Source organism: Strix aluco, chromosome 14 (genome assembly GCF_031877795.1).
Source record: "Strix aluco isolate bStrAlu1 chromosome 14, bStrAlu1.hap1, whole genome shotgun sequence".
NCBI lineage: Eukaryota > Metazoa > Chordata > Aves > Strigiformes > Strigidae > Strix > Strix aluco.
Window position 1 is genome coordinate 4660097 of NC_133944.1, and position 19914 is coordinate 4680010.

The window sequence follows — 19914 nt, forward strand, 5'->3', positions numbered from 1 at the left end:
CCCATGGACTTCCCTCTTACCTGTCTGGTCCTTATCACTTTTCAAGATTGTGTATAACCATGTCTTAGTTGTTTTATTTATAATGTCATCAAGTCTAGGTTGTTACATTTGTTATAGGTTGCTGCACTGAATTCCCCCCCTGCCCAACTCTTTCTGCCTGTGCCTTCAAGGGATGTTAAAAAAAATGAAATACCACTTTTCACTTGTACAACAAAAACATTAAAAGCCAGATCCCACACTCAGTTATATTCACTCAGGGGATATTCATTGTAACATTCTTTGTCTAACTGATGCTACTGCAAAACAAATTTGGTCCTGTACATGTAAATATCAATAAAGAATACTGACAGAAATTAAATTCTGCTAGATATTCTGAAAAACATGTCACAAGGTATAGCAGGATTGAGAAAATGTCCCTTTTATATATAGATCAAGATATAATACACAACCTATGAAAAACTGCTATGTTTTTCAAAGAAATAGAATATTAAAGGCTATTCTTTACAGGCAAAATTATCCTTTGTTTGCTAAATGATGAGTTTGTGCTGAACACTTCTCAGTAATATTCCTTTGGTGGCTAGAAAGCATCTTTTTTGTTACAGTAAGTATCCTGTGTGCATCTGAATGCTTGTTCTGATATACTGCCTACAACAAATCTACTCTATACAGAACAATTTTTATATCACGTTCATCATCATAATAGCCAAGCCCCTTTCAGATGTACATTAAGCAAAATGACAAATGTGTGTCATTTAAGAAATCTGCTGCCCAGTGATGGAAAATGTGAAGAAGTTAGAGGAAAAAGCTCCATGTAAGTATCCATTTATGAGACAAAATAGCCTTCTTTAGAAGTTACTGGATTAAGCACTAAAAAGACAGGAAATGGAAGAATTACAGTTGTTTGTTTAACCTTAATTTGCCACACTGACAGTTGCTGATAAGCTTTGCATCTAGGCCTTGTTAGACTGCAGCGTGGTGCCAATGAGGCAAATACTTTACCAACAGTCTGCCACTATTTGGTCATATATTGTTTTATTTTCTGCTTGATATCTATTTTATTCAGTGCACACCAATATATAGTGCTCTGTAAATCTAAGGTATTTAATCTTCTCCTAAGCTTCTTATTAACTATTATGTCTTAGTTACTCTATGCTATTTAACCCTGCATTGGAAGCCCAAAAGTTAAACTTCTCATGCACTTTTCCTTTGCCATTAGGGATCTAAACCTTTTGCCAGTCACCTTGAATGCATGTCCATAGTACCACTGTAGAGTGAATTTTACTGTTTCAATTTGACAGACAGAAAATGGAAGCCTCCAAGACCTTTAAAACTAAAAGTATCTGCTATTTTTTTCCTGAAATGACAGAGCTGAAATGAAAAAACTCCCCTAACTGCACAAAGAAGGACTCATTCAAAGGGTTACAGTTATACAATGATTAAAGCTATTATAGGCTTTTTCTTCTTTTTTTTCCCCTTGTACTTAAAAACCCAAACTCTGTAACAGTTTCCATGAGTTAAGATAACTTAACACAATTGACATGGAGATACGAAAAGCTGAGAGTGTGTTGTTTTCTTTCTCTACTAAAATGTGTTTTAAACACTAGTTAATAACTTAGAAGCTTCCAGGGCCAGAAGCAACTTATGAGTGCTCCATTTTGAGGCTGCAAACCTTGTGCCCTACTGATACAAAAAATTGTTGTTTTAGCCCTGGAGCATTATCAGATAAACTCTGTGGCTGCATTTGTTTTTTATGTATAAAATTCTACCAATGACCCAGGGCTGAATGTCCAGAGATGTTGGGCCTTAGGCAGATAGAATTCTATTGGAATTTTCCCATTTGAAAGGAAAAAGAGGAAACATTATTCTGACAGCCCCATTAAAATAGGTAAATGTGTAAAAATTCTCCAGGGTTTGGACTATTCAATGAAATCTGGGCGAGACAGGTTAGTATCTCCAAGGCAATGCTATGCTAAGTACTACCCAACAGAGCTGCCCCAAGGGATCACATGGATAATAATTACCTAGCTATATGTAGAGTAGGCATGCATGTCTCTGTAGGCATATTTACGTAGAGCATAATGGTCATAAAATTAGGAAGAAGTCAGTCCCTACCAATTCACATTTGAACCAAGAATGAATCTGCAGGCTTACTGCTGCTTAACAAAGTGCATAATTTCACTCTTACTCAGAAACTATTTTACAGAAATTGGCATCCTTATTACTAAGTTAATAGAAAAATTCCAATTGAACTCCACAAGATTTTTTTTCCTATTACGGTAACATTGCAGAGCTCCATTTAGTAAAAATGAGTGCTTAAACCTTCTGACAATTTCTTCACTGAACTTAAATTCCACTCCAATAATAACTGTCTGAAAGTCTAAAAGAAGATGGCGTTCTTTATGACTTGAAATGCACAGACTAGGGATGTCTTGAGGTTGAGCAGTGGCTGTAAACATACAACAGAAGTTCTGTGCATTTGGGAAAGCTTCTGCTCTGAGATGAAATCCTACACCCAGATTCCATTGGAATTTTGCCACTGAACCAAGTGTGTCCATGGTTTATTCTGTCCTTATTCTGGAGATGACAAATTAATGAAATATAGCCATAACATTAGTAGCCCATATCTTCAGAGCAGGGCAAAAAGCAATGAAAGAATTACAGAGTTTCCCTTTTCCAATCAGGACATGAATGCCAGACAACACCTGCTCTGGTGTCATCTGAGATCTATACCTGCTTTAAAGACAGAAGTGCTGAACACCACAAGAACAAGAATGGCTTAATTATACACTTCCACTTGATGATGGGATTCTGGCCTAGATGCATTACCAATCTTCCTGGAAAACTGTTATTTGAGTGCTTGGTTTTCCAGCTTTTACCTTCATATAAAATGACACTGGTCTCTAGAGCTACAATCTTAGATATTACCAGTCCAAATGAATTTCTGTCAAAGCACCACTGATAGCTGTAACTACATACAGGCACGCACGTGTGATCTAACTTGGCTGAGTGGGACTCAAGAATTCAATGGCTTTAAAATATTAACAAAAATTCATACCACCCCCTTCCCTGTCAACTTGCATCCTCACACTTGATAGCTAACTTATTATAATCAAGATACTCTTTACTTCTTCCAGTGGCAAAATCCTGCCTTTTCTAAAACTAGAAGAGAAAGTAATGACAAAGTGAGTTATTGTCAAGATCTGACTTCCACTGCAAGCATAACTTGTGACTGATATATCCTATTGTTATATTTCTCAAGAAGATCTGCAATATTGTTTAGTCAGTGACATGAAAAATGTGCCCTATAATTTCACAGTTCACAGCCATTCATTCTGAGTGCTGACATGGTTGAAATCATAATGTGGCATAATATTGTTATGCAAGATAAAGACAGAGGGTCTAATTAAACTCCCCTTAAATGTTACATTCATCCTTATTAATCAAGAATTTGGGATTCTTAAGGTAATATCAAGGGAAGCCAAAATTGGTTTCTACGGCTTATTTGATTACATAGAAACAGAGACTGTCAATGCTATCATCTATAGCTTTAATATCAACATATTAAGTATGATTTATGCTAACAGAGTAGAGCAGATGGAAAAATTTAGGGATATGATCTTCTGACAAGTATTGTCAGGAGTGATAAAGTCTGGCTTCAGGTAGCTGGGTTCTCTGCAAAACTATGAATAGCTGGATTGAGAATTCCTGGGACCTCTGCTTTAGCTAGTCTTTAATAATTTAATTCAGACACTTCTGCTATTTCAGGGACTAATCAAAGAGAGAGGGATTAATATTTTTTTTTTTCAGGAAAGGGACACTGTTCTTCAGGACAACTGCCTTATTCAGTCTGGGTGAAAATTTGCTGTATGCTCTGCCTCTTTTTCTACTAGGAGAGGGTAAGGGAAAAATAGGTGTTGTAGCAGTCTGTTTATGTACATTAATCTTTCCCCCAAACCTTGGCAACTGCTAGAAAGAACCAAGCACTAAGATCAGATGTTAACATAGATAAGACAAAGTAAGAATGGGAGTTCCCCCACCTCCCTGCAAGGCAAAAGCTGGCATACCAAAGTTTAGCACCAACTGGTTAGATGGGATTGCTCTTAAGCACTAAAAATTAAGATATACAAAAGCAGACAAGGAGAGAAGAGGCCTAACATCTGCCCCAACACAGAGACAGAGAATATCAGTAAGTAGAGGGCAAAAAGAAACAACAGGGGAGACTTTGAGGTGTTCACCTCTAGGAGAAACACTAGAAGCAACTGAGAAATCAAGAACTCCGAGGGACTCTCCAAGGTGCTAAAAGGGAGATGTTGTCAGGTTGGTTGTAAATTAAGCAAGCCAGGGAATATCTATGAGTAATAAAAGGACTGAATAACAGATGTTGGGAAGCAGACTATCAACATCTGTTCACTTCTCTGAGAAAAGAAGGTCCTGTAGTAGTATAGCTCCAATATTGAAGCTGACAGAGTTGAAAGTGGCTTTCCTGAATGGTCAGCGTTAGATGCTGTCCACAGCTTTTATAGGGCCTGGCTTCCAGATTTGGCAGATGTTTTAATTCTCTCAGCACTGGGGTTTTACTCCAGCAATTTATCCTCTTCAGTCTCATCTCAGTAGTTCCCACCAGTGACTTTTTTTTTTTTTTTTGTTACCAGCTGCTTCTTCCATGTTAATTCAGACTCTGTGATACATCTGCACAGTGCTGGCCAGCTACAAATCATCTTCTAAACAGGAAAAATGGGGCCTGATTTTACTCTTAAGTCCTTATCACCCTTCCAGAGTTACAGCAGTGCGGTCATAGGTATGAGAGGAGAATAATGGAGGTACAGTACCACTCCAGAAGCAATTTTGTTTCTTTCTCATCTTGCTGTAGGTCTAAGAGTTTGCTGTACGGGGAAAGAATTTTGTTTATTTGTCAATAAACAAAAAGCGGAGGTCAGTTTGGTCAAACACAACCAAAAAGAAAAAAAGCATTTTTTCATTAATTTTTCCCTTCAGATATTATGCTAGTAACATATATATATCACAGTGATTACCTATACAGATAGTATTAACACATTCAAGAAACAGTTTCAGTACAGAGTGTTGTATAGAATACTGTGGAGCTAATGGTTGACTCGGTGAGTACCTGCAATTATAGGTGGTAGTTGTATAGCAGGAGGGAATTGGCCAAGCTCGTTCTTTCAGAAGTGATTAAATCTCACCTTTTCTGGCACTGTTTGCTGGATACCCCAATACATGCAGCTCTCTAGAGTTAGCGTTTCTGCGTTTCAAAATTTTGCAGGAAAGACAGAAGAGGAAAAACTTTTTGCTTCAAGCAGATTCCCTCTCTACCTGGCTTTCCTTCTAACTTAAAAAAGAGAAAGGAACAGAAAAACAAAGTGCACTGTCCAATATACAGCAACTTCAGATCTAGAGATGTGCTACAAATTCCCAATGGCTGGGTTCAGGCAGGCCATAAATAAAACTGCAGAGCCAACTCAAGATGCTCTTGGGTGTAACTTACAGTGAAAAACTCTGGTGCTGCATGCTGAGAGATGGCTCAGCCATTCATTTATAACAATAGAACTATTCTTCTGTCTGCACAAGGAAAACAAATCTCCTGTTGTTAGGAATCAAAGACAAGTCCTTCAGACTCTAGGAGACATATTTAACAATGACTAAGTGTGTTACTTCATAAGCATTCACTCTTTAAGACTTTCTATCCCCCTCTCATTATATAGTACTCTGTAAGTGATTGTAGCATATCCCAAAAAGCAAGTTTATTGACCTCCACCTGCAACAAAAGTGCTTTAAAAAGGCTTGATGTGCAACAAAGTATGCAAAATTGATCCCTTAAGTGTTTGTGAGGAATGTGATTTGAAGCCTCATCCTTGTTTGGGGAGGGGGGGTTCAGGATCTCTGAAAAAATCCTGGCAAGAGACATGAAAAAGGCTTTTTGGATTGTCTTTGAAATTCACAGCTTATATAATCACTACATGTAAGGGTGGTGATTGGCAGCAAAGAGAAGTAGCAGAAGTAAACTTGTTTTTTTCCAGTGAATTCTCCTTAGTTTTCTCAAGTATTTGAGATTTTGAAGAAAATCACTGAACCATAAATCCCACTTCAGTGTAGTTTCTGCACTATTTTACAGAATTTTAGGCAGTCATTTTTTTGACAATGAGTTTGCAGATCATGGTTGCCACCAATAAGAGTTTGGAACATTTCCACTGACTTCCACCAACTCCATAGGGACTGACCCCAAAGCTATGATGATGTAATCTAAAGCAAAATGTGGCCCAGTAGCAAAAGTTCCCATTCCCAAAGTCAATGGCTAGTCCATTGTCCAACGGCTCTTGGTGAAATGACAAATAAACAAGCACGACTGCTTTTAATTTAGTGTCTGTTAGGTTCAGCCTTATCATCCCCATGGTCTGATGTTCAAGGATGAAGCCTCATTAACACAAAAACTTAGTTTGCATTATAGAAAAAGGCACTTTATATAAAGAGAAACAGAGTCTATCCACCTTTCAGATAGACCAGTAGCTGTTATTTGGAAATGATGACAATAATAAATATGACTTTGCTCCCATTTCCAGACTAGCAGAGCTATCAAACACACAGCCAGTACAATGGCAGTGCTGTAGCAGTCGAACATCCAGGCTGTGGGTTAACAGGCAGTTGGGTAGCTGGACCCATCACAGGCTATTCTAATCTGAAATGATTAATCTCAAACAAATGGAGATTTGCTGGTTTCATATTTGTGTAGTTCCACTATGTGATATGGTGATATAAGGAGACCAGAATCAAATAAAAGGATATCAACTTCCAAACAAAAAATTGGCTTTCAAATTTCTACAGTTGAGACTTCACCACTAAGACAATGTATGTACCTATGATTCCAGAAGCCACTTATACTATGTGGGGTCAGCTGGATTCAGGTGCAGATAAAAAAATTACACAAACACACATATATATTTACATATATTGCTTCAGATATTTTTGGCAGTCTTTCATATTCCCATGAAACTCACTGCAGTTTGGGTTCCATTTCTAAGTTCTCCAGCTTCAAATACTGCATTTTAATTCTACTTAATGAATTAGATATGCTTTAGAGCTATAATAAACTTTTCCTGTGAAGATATTTCTGAAGAATTGAGTCACATTGCTTACTGAGAATAAATACTGCAATAATATATTCACATAAATAATTTAAAATCCAAGAGCACAGTAGGTAATAAAAATATATTGCCACGATAAGCCATGAAACCAGAGAACAACGTTGCTTTAATTAAAAATTACAAATACACTGTGGTAAACAACTTATTTACACGTAGTTGAAAGTCTAACTATTGAATAGCCTGGTCTTGTTGAATCTGAAAAAGGGAAAAATACTGAAACCAATCACTTCACACAGACAAATATTGAGGACCGTAACTGTGTTTAATTAAGATCTACTGTTAATAATAGATTTCAGAGAGTGAGGTTCTTCTTTTAATTTCCCAAGGTAGAAAATGTTATTAAATTTGGCCTTTAACTTCTCATTGACATGTACACTTGAAACTTCTGATTAAAATTTCAGAGGTTGTGAAGAAGCACCCAAAATTAAACTCTTAAATCTGGTGCAAAAATAACAATGATCCTTGATTAAGAAATCAAATTTCAGAAACTTCATTACTGTTCTATTAATAAATTGTTGGGTTATAATTAAAATGGGGCCTGCTGGATTTCTTTCATTTTTTAATTCTAGAAAAGTTGGAAACTCTAGAGGGAATTAAATACTTTCAAAAAAAATAGGTTAATGAATCTAAGAAATGTGATCCAACTTGAACAGGTTCCTTTTCTTTCTGGGAGTGATCACAGCAGAACAAACATTATTTTCCATTCAAAGGTATGTGTTCAGGAAAAAGCACTGGTTCTGTCTGCTCCTTCCTTTCTACAACATCCATAGTCCAAAGCTCACTATACTCATTGCAGACTTTTCATAGGAAATCACAGATCTGGGTATAGTTGTGAAAGACAGCGTTAACCTAGTTTTAAACTGTTATAATTTAGACTAAGATTAAACTTGATGCTTACATTATTTAGCTGGTGAATACAAGCATGAAGTTCTTGTTTGCAGGATGATGTTTCTACCTCTACCTTGAGTTTCTTTGAAATGTTAACATCAGTAGATCAGAGAATAGCTGACACCATGAAAGTTCATTGCTAATCGCGTGCAGACAAATAGCTAGAGCACAAGGTACGTGCTTTTGAGTCTTACAAACACTTGGAGTCATATTTTTTTCAGTGTAATACATTTTTGCCAGCTTGTTTGAGCTTTTAAATGAAATTCTTTCTCAGTCTGCAAAAACACTTCAAGCTGAAGAATAAGAAAGAAAATTGCTTCAAAAGTACAGCTGTCTTTAGGAATTTTTACAAAGTAAGCCGCGGTTTTGAAAGAGATAAGTAATTTGAATCTGATTCAGATATGCAATGTTCAAAGAATAAATTCAATCTAGATGTGGACAATGGCACAAAAGGTTTCTATACGCTATTCATGGTTCTTGAAATGCATCTATGATGTTATATCTAGTAGAGTAACTAAATTTCCTGATTACAAATAATCATCAGTCCCTCCTACACATTTTATATAGAAAATTAATTAAAAACATACCTGCAGTTAGACATATCACAGCTGTTACGGGTTGAAAATAAAAGAAAGTAACATTACTAATTCTCTGTTCTTTTGTATATATCCATCTGCATATTTTGAACAGATATATATACTTTGTAGGGGGTGATGTATGTTGTTCACACAGCACACACAACACAAATTCGGTATTCATTGCTGCTTGCAGACACAAAACATTGCTTACTTGTGGTCATCGATATTTAGTGTAGTACAAAAGTCTGTATTGTGTCTGCTTGGCATTTATTTTATGAGTATAATCATAGTAAGGACTCTGATGACATAATTTATAGCTGCATAGTCTGAGAACCATGTAGTCTGGTGTGCATTCTCCATAAAAGTCCTGGACCTAGGCCCAAACTCTAAACACACACCTGCCTGTAGGAACTTACAAGAAAACGTTTTGGCCAGACTCAAACTAATGAGCAGCTTTGGCCTTTATACATGCAATTTTACACTATCCTTAATTGCAGATGCTGTTCACATATACTACAGTCTTCCTTTTTCCCTGCTAGTATCTATGTGTTGCAGTAATATCTGTCAGTGTTAAAAGCATCTTTTAAAAATGCTATTTTATGCTTTCGCGTTATTTTAGCAAAAGGACATACAGGTAGTCACATTAGCCTTTCCTGAATCATTCCACCATTTCCCAGATTTTCATTACATTTGCATTAATTTAGTCTAATTTATACATCCACTTCCTTTTACATAGTTTCCCTACATTATCACACTTCATTCCAACCCAATCTAGCTTATTTCTGCTCTTCTTTTCTGCACACGCAGCATAAGAAAAGAAAAATCTTGCTTTCAGCTAAAAACCTTCCGGGTTTTGGCCATGCAGATTGTGGTAAAACTTGTGGGAGAACTCTATTTAGATCATGAGCTAGTTATAGTTAAGATTTGAGAGTTCCTTTGCAGCCAGTTGTGAGACGTGGTGGACTGCAGAAGGTGTTTATATTACTTATCTGATTATACACAATACTTAAGGCTCACTCTGAGTTTTCATTGACTCATTGGTATGTCCTATAATTTCACTGTCAATGTAGTTAGGAGAAATTCAGCAAAATCAGTAGGTTAAGGGTAAAAATTCAGATGATAATTTCTGGATTGTTGGTTTTGATAACCAGATCCTTATATTTTCTTGGCTTTTCTCTTTTAGTATCACAAAATCAACTGCTACATTAAGTAAAATTATTTGTCTTATCTCCCACGAAAATACATAAAGTTATGGAGAACTTCAATAATTAAGTTCCTTAAAATCAGTCCCAATCCCAAAGGGAATAAATACCTTTTCCCTACACAAGCCAGGTTGTGAGTAATGCTGCTGAGGGTCATATTGCTGTATCTGACAAGCAATAGAGATACCATAGGTTTTCCATCCATAGACACAGATTTGTGTGACCACAATAAATGAAATAAGGAATCTTTAGAGCAAAAACTAAAGAATGAAAATGCATTCTGTAAATAAATACGTTTAGAAAACAAGAATGACATATGTGAAGAATCATTCTTCAGATAAACTGATATTTCAATGGCAGAACTCAAAGGTGTTTCTGATAGAGAAAAACTAAAATATTTGTACTCTATTAACTAGGTCTTTTTGAGGTGATGAAGAGAATTGAAACTTTTAATTATCTGCCTTGCCTTTTTCTTCCTTCCTTGGAGATGAGCACACTCACCTGCTTAAATTCACTTTCTCATCATTTGAATCCAAGGCTGTCAGTGAGGTTCCTTTGCAATTGCATGCCTACCAACATTTGTTACTGACAGAGAACATCTTCCAGATCAGCGGCTTTCTTTTTTTGTAGAACAGTACATATGTCAAACCTTCTTTAAGAAGTGTACAATCACTGCTAAATAACCCTGAGATAGTAGAGAAATCTATGTTTATGGTATAGATTGACAGTGCACATTGTTCAGGTAAAGCTTTGAAGTCATTCTCACAAAGATATTTATACCCTTCTATGTACATTGATAACTAGGGGAAATTAGACTTGCAAGTAAGAACAAAAAATTAAATACAGATGTAGATTTTGGGTTTAGTGCCTAACCTGCAAATCTCAAGTGCTGAGACAAGCTGCCTGGAAAGTCAATTTAGTATTAGAGAAGGAAGCGGTTGGATCTTTCAACAAATCTAAAAACAAAAGAGCAGACCAGGTGGATCAAAATATATGATGATGGCACCACTTAACACCAATGTTTGCTCCTTGTGACGTGGCACGTGTGTGGGATTATATTATCATAGCACAGAAATAATAATTTACTTTCACCTATCTGGGCAAGGCCAAGTCTTAGCTTACTGTAGCTACAGTGTTACACTGGGAAATACTTTATGAGCCCTTGAACGTGGATGCACGATCATTACATCACTGAGGGACATTATAAATGATCATAAACAAACTTAAACCATATGTAGAACAGATAAATTTCTATACACATTTTCAATCTTTACACGTTTTCTCTGTCTCATTAAGGAACAGGAATAAACAAGCAGGTTAAAAGTAATTTTGAAACACTATGCAAAGCCATGTCTATTGCTCATAGCAGTCAATTGTTCTACTGCAGTAATCTCATAGCCTGGAAAACTACTGTCCCCTCTCTAATGCAGTTTGTTTTCATCATACTGAATCTCTTCATCGCAGGAAAAAAAATTGCCATTTCTTATTAGGTAGAGCCCAAACTAATTTAATTCTGTACTGGCAGGCAAATTCTCAGGCACAAAAGACATGCTCACTTTCTGATGAATGACAATTAGAAGGTACTGCACTCACCTGATAGTCTGATGTTGCAAAGTATCCGGATCAGTAGCATTCACCGTCAGCACAACACTGCCAATAGGGATGTTTTCTTGTTTTGTCACTGTCATTGGGTTTGGGTGGAAAACTGGGCCTTCATTCACATCTTCAACAGTGATCTGAACTGTTGCCGTGGAACTGGGACCATAGGCTATGTCTGGAATCAGCGGGTCTTCATTTTCTACTTTGATCAGCAGTGTGTGAAATGCCGAAATCTCATAGTCTAAAGGCTGTAAAACATAACATAAAATCAGAGTGCAAGGTGCAAAGACAGCACTTAACACCTTTTTCCTTGTACCCCATTGTAAACTTGAAGAAGATAGAACTAACCAGAAAGGGACAATAGCATTAATTGCATCTGATACTGGGTCAGAGCTTAGCATTAGACACAATGGTAGTTATAAAGTGCATTAAAGATAATGAACCTAATGGACTTAATGAAAGATGGAGATGTCCCTCTATCCAAAAGCATGTAGTTTTTTGCCATACCTCATACATATAATTTAATTCTCATATATAATTTAATTCTCATATATACATGCTTATTTATGATGTAATATGCATTTAGCAAACAAATCAGTCATACTTAGTAGCTACTTAGCATAAGTAACATAAGGCTATTTTCTCAACTTACACCTTGAAATCAAAAGTGCCACCATGAAAATACATGCCATTTGTCTTAAGAATTGAAAATGCCTCTTCTGAAGTCAGAGAAAATTATGGTACAGGCAGCAATCAGGGCTATCTTCTTTTTTTTTAAAGTGTGAGATATAGGATTATCTTCATGTGAAGACAGGCAGTAAATTTTTTTATAAGACTTTAGAAATGCAGGACCAAAGATGTCTGTTCAGTTCCGTCTGAGCCACTTCCCTTACTTCCCTGGTATTTGCATCTGTATTCTCTAACCAAGAACAAAATGTGGCCCTTGAATTCTAATTGTACCCTCAGTCACAAACAAAACTTTGTTATAAAAGTCTCACCATTAATTGTGATGCTTACTGCAAAACTAGTTGTTATTTAAGTACAACAGTAATATAGTTAGCAACAGGCAGCAGGTCCTTTGGCTAAAGAAGTAAGGTTACTGTGACAGAAGAAGGGGTTATACATATTGTTTGGACAAGGACTGGTAGCCGACTCTATTTTTGAGTAACTTCTTATGCAGTAAATCCACTGGGTGGACCTTACAGTAATAATACAGTACAACAGCAAATTGTTCTTACTTTGACAACAGAGAGCATTCCCTCATTAGTCTGGGGATTGGTATGGATTTCAAAACTCTGCCCTGGATTTCCATTAATGATGGTGTAGACAGCTCTCCATGCTCCGGTTGCTGGGTCATCTCGGTCACCAACGGTTAAGTTTACTATTACACCCGTGACTCCCTCCTTTACAGTGGCTTGAAACTAGGAAAAAAAAACATAAGAGGAAATTGTTACTATTTTCAGTTAATGACCACACACACACATGAAATATCCAAGTCAGCATTAATTATTTACCACAACAGGAGAAAGATGTAATCCTTGACTGAAACTGAATGTTATAGGCTCTAAATAATACATTTTCACTCATGAAATATAAGGTAGCACATTACAGCTGCTCTCCATTTGCAGTGTGACAGGAATCAAGCTTCGGAAGATTCTCATCACAAGAAGACAGTTCATCTCGTATAATTGGAAAAGTGAATCCTGAAAATATATACAGTGTTGCATGGGTGTACATGCTATCAGAAACAGAACTATACTCATAGCTACGCAGAAGAGGAAGCAGACTAATATAGCCCATTCTTGCCCTGAAATGTACTTATTTAAAATAATCCAGTTTTGCATTTCAGACTATTAAATTACCCCACCCATATTGATTTTTCACTACACTGTTATCAATACATAAAACATTTTTCACAAAAAGTGCTCCCATACCATTTTTTGGAGGGGTTGCTCTAAAAGACTCAAAAATAATTGGTCCTCATGCTACCACTTTGTCTGCATAACTAAAAGTCAGTGTAACTTTCCTTTTTCAGTGGACGAATTTTTTATGACCTTGTGAAGTTTGTTACACTGCTGTACTATTCAGCTAGCCAAGCCTTATGAGAAAATTCTAATTTACTATCCAGACAAACAGTGTATAACATCATTCTTATTTATGTAGGAAAAACATTAAGCAAGCCGTTGGAAAAGCTTGTAAGGGTCAGACTTAATAATACACCCCACCTTTCAAGTACTTGAAGCTGACGTGCTAAAAGCACTGTATGTAAGAGTGATAAGATAATACCTGCTTTATAGGTGGATAAACTAGAATGATAACATACCTAATCCTGAGAAGTGCTGAACATCAGCAGTAGCATTATAGATCATTAGGAAATCTTAACTTTTCTAGGGATTAAGCCTTTAAAAGTCCAAAATTACAAATTTTAATGACACAAATAGGCTTTGCTGTACGTGCACTGCTTAAAAGCTACATTGTCAGTGACAATATAACACTCAAGGGCAAAAATCACCCAGTGGCTTCAAGACCTGAATAGACCAAATATCTTTTACTCTGTCTTATAGACCACATGAAGTCATAACACTACAGAAGATTTTGTGAGAATACTGAGTCCAGAAAATGGCATTTTATTAATATATAGATTTCACAGTCTGGACAAATACTAGGTAAAATGGATTTCCTCATAGTAAAAAACAGAGGAGACGATTTTGTCTTCTGTGTTATCTTTTTAAAAATTTCCTCCAATAGATTTGACTTATGTTTCCAAAGCTTTTTTCAATTTAGCTGTATAATTTGAGTGTATGCATTCAGTTCAAGTTTTCCAGCCTCAAACCTGATTTTATAAAAGGATGACATTAATGATTGGCTATTTCTATCTTCTTTGGTATATTTAACAAAGGATTTAAAGATTATTTTGATTTTGATAGTTAATATGTAACAGGTTGTGCTTGAGCTCTGTTTCAGACAGATCATTAAACTCATCTGCAGTTTAATTAACTCTAAATGATAATATAACAATATTTTCACTTGCTTTGAAACAAATCAAAAGAAAAGCTCTATTAAGAATCTTGGAAATAACAGAGGAATGATTACCAAGATTGTAGTCCTTCCTGCTCAGCAAAGTGCTGTCACTGGAAAGCACACTTGGATACCTCTTACTCTAATTGAAAATTAAGTGATTAGCCTGATTGATATTTTTGTATTATTTCATATTGTCTCAGCTTGAGCATGTATAAAATGAGACATCAGAACCATAAGGGCCAGACTTTTTCCGAACAAGTGTTCAGTACCAAACAATTCCTATTTAGCTATGTAAAAAGGTGATTAGACTTCAAGGAACATAATCCTAAAGCATCTAACCCTTAGATTTGACTGGGAATCTGGTCCTAATTCATATTGATCCTTCTGAAAAATCTTTCCCTTAATCCACTAGTCTGATTCAATTAATTGTTCAATACTCCCTGGATCACCTTGGGAACAGTAAGACCTGTTAGGGTAAAATATTTAAATATCTGGCTATTTTATCCAGATACATAATTGTGAAACCAGTGAGATAAATTTACTATGCTTACCCCACCAGTGCCAGACTATGATGGAAAAGGTTGCCTTCATGTGCCAGCTAGTTCAAAAAATATTGAATGTCAGTTTAAAGTTATCTAATTCAAGGATATCTCAGTTGGGGTTGGCTTTCTTCTGCATTCCTGTTTTCTCCTTATTTAGGAAGGGCTCTCAGTACCTTCAGTTGAAGTGAGTTAGTAGTGCAGAAAGGGCACATAGACTTGCTGGGGGCATAAAACTGCAGCTTCTGACACCTGCAGATCAAGGAAATGACAACGTCTACAAGCAAAGGCTATGCCAAGCCAAATAATTTCAAGTGTAGTGATACACTCACCCCTAGCATTCTTTGCATTTTAGAAATGACCACATAAGCGCAGAGGGTATTTGAAGCTGTCTGGAACATTGGACTAAAATCCGTTCAAGATGGATGAAAAAGCAGAATAATCAAATCACAGAAGTTGTCACATGGGTCTACTCTAAATTTATAATGTGAAAAGTGTAATAAATCACAGATATGTGATTGCAAAAGACAAATACCTACTGTGAAATAGAGAGGTCCAGAAAAATATAGTGTGTATTATCTAGAAGGTGAACTCTTTTGCCTGTTCAGCCACCTTCATATAAAGAATAGAATTCCTAGTATTTAGAAAAATCTGTTACATGTATACTAGGTCCTTTTAAAAAAACAAAAGAAGGGAATTTTAAAACTATGAAAGGACAAAAATAGGAATTAGAAATAGAGAAAAGATAACCACAGGTTCATCGTATTTCAAAACAAAAGGTTTACATTCTCAAAGCACGGTGCTTAACTGGGAGAATCTGATCCAGTGCGCTACAATAAAACCCCATAGTGACTAACACAAATAACTGGATCACAAGTTAATTGATTTTACTCTTTTTAAATATCTGCACATCCCCTAAGCACCACTATAAATTAAGAATAAAATAGATGAGTTCAGTACTTTATTTAAAACTGCTATCATCTGGACCCATATTAAAAATAATAACTTAGAAGGCAAATACCCTGGGCCCGGGTTGCATTTGGCCGGAAGGATCTACGTTCATTTACTACTACTGAGGATTTGAACATGTAAGGTTAACTTGCTCTGTGGAGTGATATGTCATTTTGTCATTTATTGTGCTTATCATGCATACAGCCTAGAAATTTTAGTAATTCTGTCACATTTAGAGTTTTATAAACATAGGGGAAAAAAAGACCTGATTTCCCTTTTTCTGCACTCAAAAGCTTATGAGAAAATGCAGAAAAACAGACAACAGACCAATAGCAACTTAGAAACAATGAGTGAACAGCAGCCAGCAGTCTACACTTAATCATCAGATTTTTGTAGACAAATGAGACTTTTAACAGGTAACTGAGAGACATCAAGGAAATATAATGATGGATAAAATGAAGAGCTCATCCAAGAGTGTGAGGGTAGCTTGTGAGGAAGCACAAATAGACTTGAAAATGTAATGAGTGAGCAATGTTTGCTGTCATGATGAACTGATGGGAAGTAGATATCGACCACTGGACATTCTTGTGAGATATCACAAAGATGGTTCCACTAGGCATGGAGGTTCCCGAGTGTGAAAACAGGCAGCTTGTATTTCTTACAACAAAGGAGTCAATAAAGGGATAGCAAGGAGATGAGTAACATTCAAAACAACTGTGTTAGAATACAGCCTATGTAACAGCACCCAGGGTAGCTCTGAGCAGAAGAGATAATCTCAGTTCAGCAGACAAACTCTATTTCTCCCTTCCCTGGATCTTGCAAGCCTGCTCCAAACTATGTGCAAAGCTTGAGAAGATAAAATGAAAAATTATGGTTCCAAGCTGGTGGGAATTTTATCTTACTGAGTAGAGGAAATTCACGATGGCAGCTATCTACTGAGAATAATTAGGCCTGCATCAAAAGCTAGCTAAAGGGAGAAGTCAAGTGGGGAAACAAACAAATTGAACCACAGCTTAATTTTAGTAGCTGTTTCCTGGCAGAGCCAGGATATAATATAACACTGAGCCAAATCCTCCTCCACACTGAGCTCTATGGCGAACTGGTGGGACACTACGGTGACAGCTCCTCTCACTGAACAGCAAAATGGCTCTGTATGGTCTCAAGAAAAAAAAATCTTGTCAGAGTTCCACCACAGGCAGATACATGAAAAGATCACTTTATAAAATATTATCACCCAAGAATCCAGGCACTAACCCCATCTCAAACTGAAACAAAACTGGAAATGGTACCTAGCCTGGATGAAAATTGGATTCTTATCAGACAGCCTTATTTAAACCTTCTGTAGTAAGTGAGATCTTATTTAGTGACTTCTCAGAGCACAGAGGAACAAATGAACTTAACTGTATCAGAATCACCTGAATGTCTACTGTCCAGCAACAGCATGAGAATGCAGCAATAACCTCAATACCTTTATGAAGCCACCAAAAAACTCTGAGTGGGGTACCGAAATACCCAAATTAAAAAGCTGCCACAAGCAACAAACACAATGCAAGATAAACGTGTCTGGGGTTGGTGATTGCTACCCCATGGCTCATTAAGATTCTGCATGCTGTGATTCCCAGTCAAGAACAAATAAATTAAAACTGCATGTCAGTTTGCATTTATCAGGGCAATATTCCAGTTGAAGGTATTCTGTACTACTGTCATGTGTTTGTTTCCTCATCTATGTATCATAAAAGATGAAAAATAATGGCATATATTAATTCACACATCTCTATTAGAAATTCCCCAGGGAAATGGTATTTTTGTATTTTTCCTCCTCCACTGAAGTCCACTGCCTTTGTAACTATAATTTATCTACTTTCTTGAAAATATAAAGACAAGTTTATACAATCTCTTGCAATCTCCTTGCTCTTTGTCTGTGTCTTTCACTTTTCACAGTCATTCTGTATGTGTGTGTGCACTTGAGTGGCCAATATTTATTTGTTAAGGAAACAATGTATTTCCATAGCTCTGTATCTGGAATATCTCCAAGAACAAACAAATTTTCAGTGATCACAAAGGTTTGCATTCTTAAGCAATCAGGAATGAGAATCTCATAAATGTCAGTAATGGACATTTCTTGTGAAATTCCCTGGGACACAAAGCCCAGCTTGCCAGTTAACAATGAACCAAGTAATCTGGCACATGGAGCTCATCAGGCTTCATAAACTAGGCAGGTGAAGTACTAGGTGGAAATATTTAGCATAACATTTGTGCATTGAACAAAGTGATACTGATGATTCTTCAGTCACCTTTCATCTCAGCACAATGACCAAACGTGCTGGCCTGTTATTGCGGGCCCCTAGCAGGCTGAAAAACAGGGGACCTGACCAACTGTAGTTTATACTGAACTCTTTATATGAGCAATTTAATTGCCAATTTTGTGGTCAGGGCAAATTGTAACTTGGTATTACATTCTCCCTAATCTCTTCCACAGATTTTGAAGGTACATTCCCTCTTAAAACTGTGCATAGCCTTTACTATATGGACACAAATAGCTGCTGTATTTCACTACAGAGATAGCTGTATTAACGTAATGGATTAAGTTGATGTAAGCTGTACACGAAGGAACATATGAAGCACTTTGGAAGCCATTTAGCTGAAAGACACTCTGTAAATATAAAGCATTATCGTAGCATGACAAGGATTTGACGGTGTAAACTAGATGCAAAACACAAATTAAAGCTATGAGTCACCCGAACAGTCTTTAGTAATTTTCATTGTCTTACTGCCATAATGCTGGCTCATAGGCACTATATTATCACTTAACTTAAAGTGTTTCTTTCAGCTTATTCTATATCTTTTTCTAAGTACATAATATTCTTTCGTCTCCCTAGTGAAATTACAGAAAGAATTCAATTGTAGCTTAGAAAAAATCTTTCCGAATATAAGAAATTGACCATAATCATTTTGGATGCATTTTCACTTTTTAGTTTTGAATGATTTTCACAGGCTATGCATTGTAAATGCCTTGTGATCTTTCAAGGCACACACCAGTTACTTTCAAAATAAAAGTACTGCTCAATAGTGAAAGACTGAATTAATATTTTTGTCCACCCTATGCTGCAGCCTGCAAGAACAGCAACAAATCCAAAAGATTAATTAGCTAAATGGAAGGCCAAAGATTAAGTTCTGCTCTCTGTAACATGGCTACAGTTTCTGTAGGCTCTATACATTTGTGCCATTTTATTGAAAAACACATAGATGCTTAATATCACCGATATTAATCATGGATGATCAAAAAAAGGCAAGTTTCAACATGACTTTATTTTGTTTTGCTGCTCATTAGTCTGCTTGGAAATTACTGCTAAGGAGTACTAGTAATGCCATAAAGAAACAAGAAAGTATTAATCAGGCTGTTTCCCCATGCTCCAGGTCCAAGTCCCTCTGTGAGCAGTTCTCCATTGTGATGAAGACAAGTTATCCCTGGGATTCAGTGGGACCACTTCAAGAACTCTTTAGGTATTGGGATCCATGGTTGAGTAGGGCAGGCACAGAATGCAAAAACAACAGGGTAAAATAAATGGATGGATGGATGCATGACCTGCTGGGCACCACATGAGTTGCCTGTAAAGTTGCCAGAGTGGCAATGTGAAGAGTCCTTCCATCCCTCTTGCAGACATCATAAATCTTAGAAAACTTTGAGGGCCTACAGAGTAAGATGCTCATAAAATTAATAAATTAATTTAAAGAACTTTCCTTCCTGCTTCTTTCCCACAGCAGCACTGGAACCCCATTCAGAGCTGATGTTGTACTCCTATCCTCTCATTTATGTGCTTGCAGAAGACTAAAAAGCCATTCAGGGACTGTAAATAAGTGATGGTGAAGGATACTTGAAAATAACCACTTTTTAAAAATAATTTTGAAGACTTTTGTTTACATTTGACTTTGCCTCTTTCTCAGCCCAGCTCATGGCCTCACTGAGTGAAGGCAAAAA

General features: G+C 36.6%; 1 protein-coding gene across 3 annotated transcripts in view; it reads right to left on the reverse strand.

The window, feature by feature from the left end:
• CDH13 (cadherin 13) overlaps nucleotides 1-19914 on the reverse strand; it is a 516496-nt gene that overhangs the window by 55559 nt on the left and 441023 nt on the right. For all 3 annotated transcript variants that reach the window (XM_074839583.1, XM_074839584.1, XM_074839582.1), the window contains 2 exons: nucleotides 12663-12845; nucleotides 11419-11672 (listed from right to left, as the gene is read on the reverse strand). In XM_074839583.1, the coding sequence (XP_074695684.1) occupies nucleotides 11419-11672; nucleotides 12663-12845 (437 nt within the window). The remainder of the gene's footprint in view (nucleotides 1-11418; nucleotides 11673-12662; nucleotides 12846-19914) is intronic.